Genomic DNA, 3652 nt, shown 5'->3' on the forward strand with positions numbered 1-3652 from the left:
CTCCTGTTTAGGTGCAACCCGTCCATCTTGTACAGGTCCCACCTTCCCTGGAAGACATCCCAATGATCCACGTGTCTGAAGCCCTCCCAGCTACACCACCTCTTTAGTCACATGTTCAGTTGTACTCTGTCTCTGTTCCTAGCCTCAGTGGCACATGGCATGGAGAGTAATCCTGACACTACTACCCCAGAGGTCCTGCTTTGCCTAACTCCATGAATTATCATTGCAGGACCTTGTCATTCTTCCTACCCATGCCAATATGGACAATGACTTCTATCCGTTTACCCTCCTGTTTCAGGATGCCCTGTGCCTGCTCAGAGACAGCCATGACCCTGGTACCAGGAAGGCAATATACCATGCTGGAGTGTGTCTCACTGCTACAGAAGTGCATATCTGTGCCCCTGACTATTGAATTTCCAATTACAATTGCTCTGTGCTTTGTCTGCCCCTCTGTACAGCATGGCCAGCTGTAGTGTTGCTACTGCCACCTGATGGGCCATCCTCCTCATCCATGGAATATTTATTTGACGGGGACAACTGTAGGGGACTCGTGCGCTGACTGCCTTTCCCATCTAGCGACCACCCATCTACCTTCCAGTACCTTGGGTGTGACCTTCTTTCTGTGACACACTCCACCATCTGTGTGCTCCTTAGTGTCTCTAACTGCCACTCAAACTGATTCATTTGTTCAATGAGCAGCTGAAGCTGGCTACACTTCGTGCAGACGTCGTTCTCAGAGATGCTCTCAGCTTCCATGATTGATCGCATCTCGCAGGTAGAACACACAACCCCACCAACTGATATGACTAACCCTCTATTGGCTGTTAGTTTATAAGTTAAATTTTAATTAGCTTCCTAAAAATTACCGTTATAACTTTTGAACAAATGGCCTCCACTTGTGGTCTGATCTGAACTCCCTGTACTAAACAGAAGATGAACTAACTTGTAGAATTATTATAATCAACTAACTTATATAATTAAATGAAGGGACTTGGGCAGCGTTGTGGAACAGAGAGACCTAGGGGTTCAGGTACATTATGCTTTGAAGTTTGCATCACATATACACAGGGTGGTTAAGAAAGCATTTAGCACACGCGCCTTCGTCGCTCAGACCCTTGAGTGTAGGAGTTGGGAAGTCATGTTGAGGTTGTACAGGACTTGGCGAGGCCTCTTCTGGAATACTGTGTCCAATTCTGGTCTCCCTGTTATTGGAAGCTGGAAAGGATTCAGAACAGATTTGCCATGATGTTGCTGGGAATGGAGGGTTTGAGTTATAAAGAAAGGCTGGGACTTTTTCTCACTGGAGCGTAGGAGGTTGAGGGATGACCTTATAGAGGTTTACAGAATCATGAGGGGTATAGATGAGGTGAATGGCAGTGTGTTTTTCCTAGGGTGGGGGATTTCAGGACTAGGGGGCATATTTTTAAGGTGCAAGGAGAAAGATTTTAAAAAAGACATGAGGGGCAACTTTTTACGCAGTGGTTCGTGTGCTGAATGACCTTCCAAAGGAAGTGGTGGACATGGGTAGAGTTACAGTGCAACATTTAATATACGTTTAGATAAGTACATGAATAAGAAATGTTAGGAGGGATATGGGCCAAGCGCAGGCAAGTGGGACTAGCTTAGTTTGGGATTATGGTCGGCACGGATCAGTTGGACTGAAGGGTTGTTTCCATACTGTATGACTCTATGACTCTTTAACTATACTAACCCTTTAAACTGAGACACACTTACCCTGTACTGCAGTGAGATCCCTTCACCCAGGTTGTGTCTCATTCTGACTGTTCACAACTTACTGATGACCCTGAGATGTACAAGCCCAAGTACTACAGCAGGCTAGCAAGGCAATAAAAGAGAATGTTGATGTTTGCCCAATGTTCCTTTCATTTTATGTTTCAAAATAAAAGTTTGCAGTCAAAAACTTGTAGCCAAGTAAGATTCTCCTACAAAGCTGTTTATCATGGTCTGTCAAATCTTTTGATTATTAGCTTTACATTTCCAATTTTAGAAGTGGATGTTATGAATTGATAAATAGGCTTTAACCTGTGACAGGCTGTCTGTTTTTGCAAGGTGCCATTTTGGGACAGGAGGCTGTACAGTTTCTCATATTCGCTGAAATAGGTGCTTAATCGGACACTGCCCTCTTTGTGATAGAGAGCTTTGAAGGGGATTCTGCGTTCATGTGATTTGATTTGATCCTGCTTTAACTGTGCCAGGTTGCAGTCTGTAGCTTTGGCGGCTTTGTTTGTTTGTTTGTGTTGACGACCTGAACCTTTCTCATGAAGTAGTGCATGTTAAACCATATATTTCTTTTAAAATAGAGTTTTCCAACCTCTCTCTCTCTCTTTCCCCCTCCTTCATAGGGCCGGCATTGAAGAAATCAAATGCTGCCAGATGGAACAGACTTGAGCCGTAAATAATTTTCTTTCTAATCATCCGTGATCGCCGAACTCCTCCTGTCCTTGGGGAGTTTTGACCAACTCGTTTTGCCGTAGAAAGTGTTTTCGTGCCAACTGATTTTGAGTGCCTGCCACATTTTGTCCCTGTTTTGAGGCACCAACTTAGGTTCGGTCATGCCACAGGTATGAGCTTCTCTGTTTATTCTTAACACACATACCCTGAACCCCTCACTTGCCCTGTCCTGTCTAGTTCTCCCTACAGAGTGGGAGAGATAGTGTGTGCATGTGTTTCTGTAGTAAAATGTATGCATTTACCTCTATCTAGGGAAGGGGCCTATAAAATCCAGTGGAATCCAATTTTCTGACCCTTTTCTCGTCAATCTTTGCGACACAAACTTAATCTGACCACACATGCGCGCGCGCACACGGACAGAAACTGTATTGTCACCACTTGCCAAAATCTGTCAATTGTGTGTTTCTTTTAAATTATTTCCTCATGAGCGTGGGCACAGCTAGCTGGCCAGCATTTATTGCCCATCTCCAGCTGCCATTGAACTGAGGGACTTCCTCAGCCATTTCGGAGGGCAGTTAAGAGTCAATGCTTTCCTGAGTGCCTGGAGTCACATGTAGGTCAGACTAGGCGGGGATGGCAGATTTCCCTCCCTAAGGGACGTTAGATTGGTTGGAAGGGAACAAGCTCCATTCAGGTTAATGACAATAATATTATGCTTTTTATTCATTTAATTTCAACATCATATTAATTACAATAAAGTCTTGTGGTTGATAGGAAAGCCTGTTTTGTGTGCTAACAGGTGGTCACATCACGAAGCCTCCAGAGTGGACAAAGTTATTTCTCTCACGCCCTCTCCCTTATTTCCCTTTACTCTGGTCTCTGTTAGGGAATAATACTAAAAAAAGGACCTGCATTTCTATTAACAGCAAGTCTCACTTCAGGACTTGAGTGCAAAGTTTAAGCTGATGCTCCAGTATAGGACTGAGGGAGTGCTGCCCTATTGCAAGTGCCACCTTTCAGATGAGGTGTTAAAGTGAGGCCCAGTCTGCTCTTCGCAAAGATAGATGTAAAAGTTCCCATGGCACTATTCCCCTGTTATTCCCCAGTGTCCTGAATTGATGCTTATTCCTCAAACTACATCGCTAAACTAGATTGTCATTATCGATTATAAGAGATAACAAGGTGTAGAGCTGGATGAACACAGCAGGCCAAGCAGCATCAGAGGAGCAGGAAGACTGAC

The 3652-nt window shown here is 44.3% G+C and overlaps 1 protein-coding gene across 1 annotated transcript in view; it reads left to right on the plus strand.

The window, feature by feature from the left end:
• LOC109936462 (CREB3 regulatory factor-like) overlaps positions 1-3652 on the plus strand; it is a 138171-nt gene that overhangs the window by 121170 nt on the left and 13349 nt on the right. The window contains exon 3 of the mRNA XM_020535081.2: positions 2364-2582. Coding sequence (XP_020390670.2) covers positions 2574-2582 — 9 coding nt within the window. The 5' untranslated portion in view covers positions 2364-2573. The remainder of the gene's footprint in view (positions 1-2363; positions 2583-3652) is intronic.

This window comes from Rhincodon typus, chromosome 20 (genome assembly GCF_021869965.1).
Source record: "Rhincodon typus isolate 14 chromosome 20, sRhiTyp1.1, whole genome shotgun sequence".
In the NCBI taxonomy this organism is placed as follows: Eukaryota; Metazoa; Chordata; class Chondrichthyes; order Orectolobiformes; family Rhincodontidae; genus Rhincodon; species Rhincodon typus.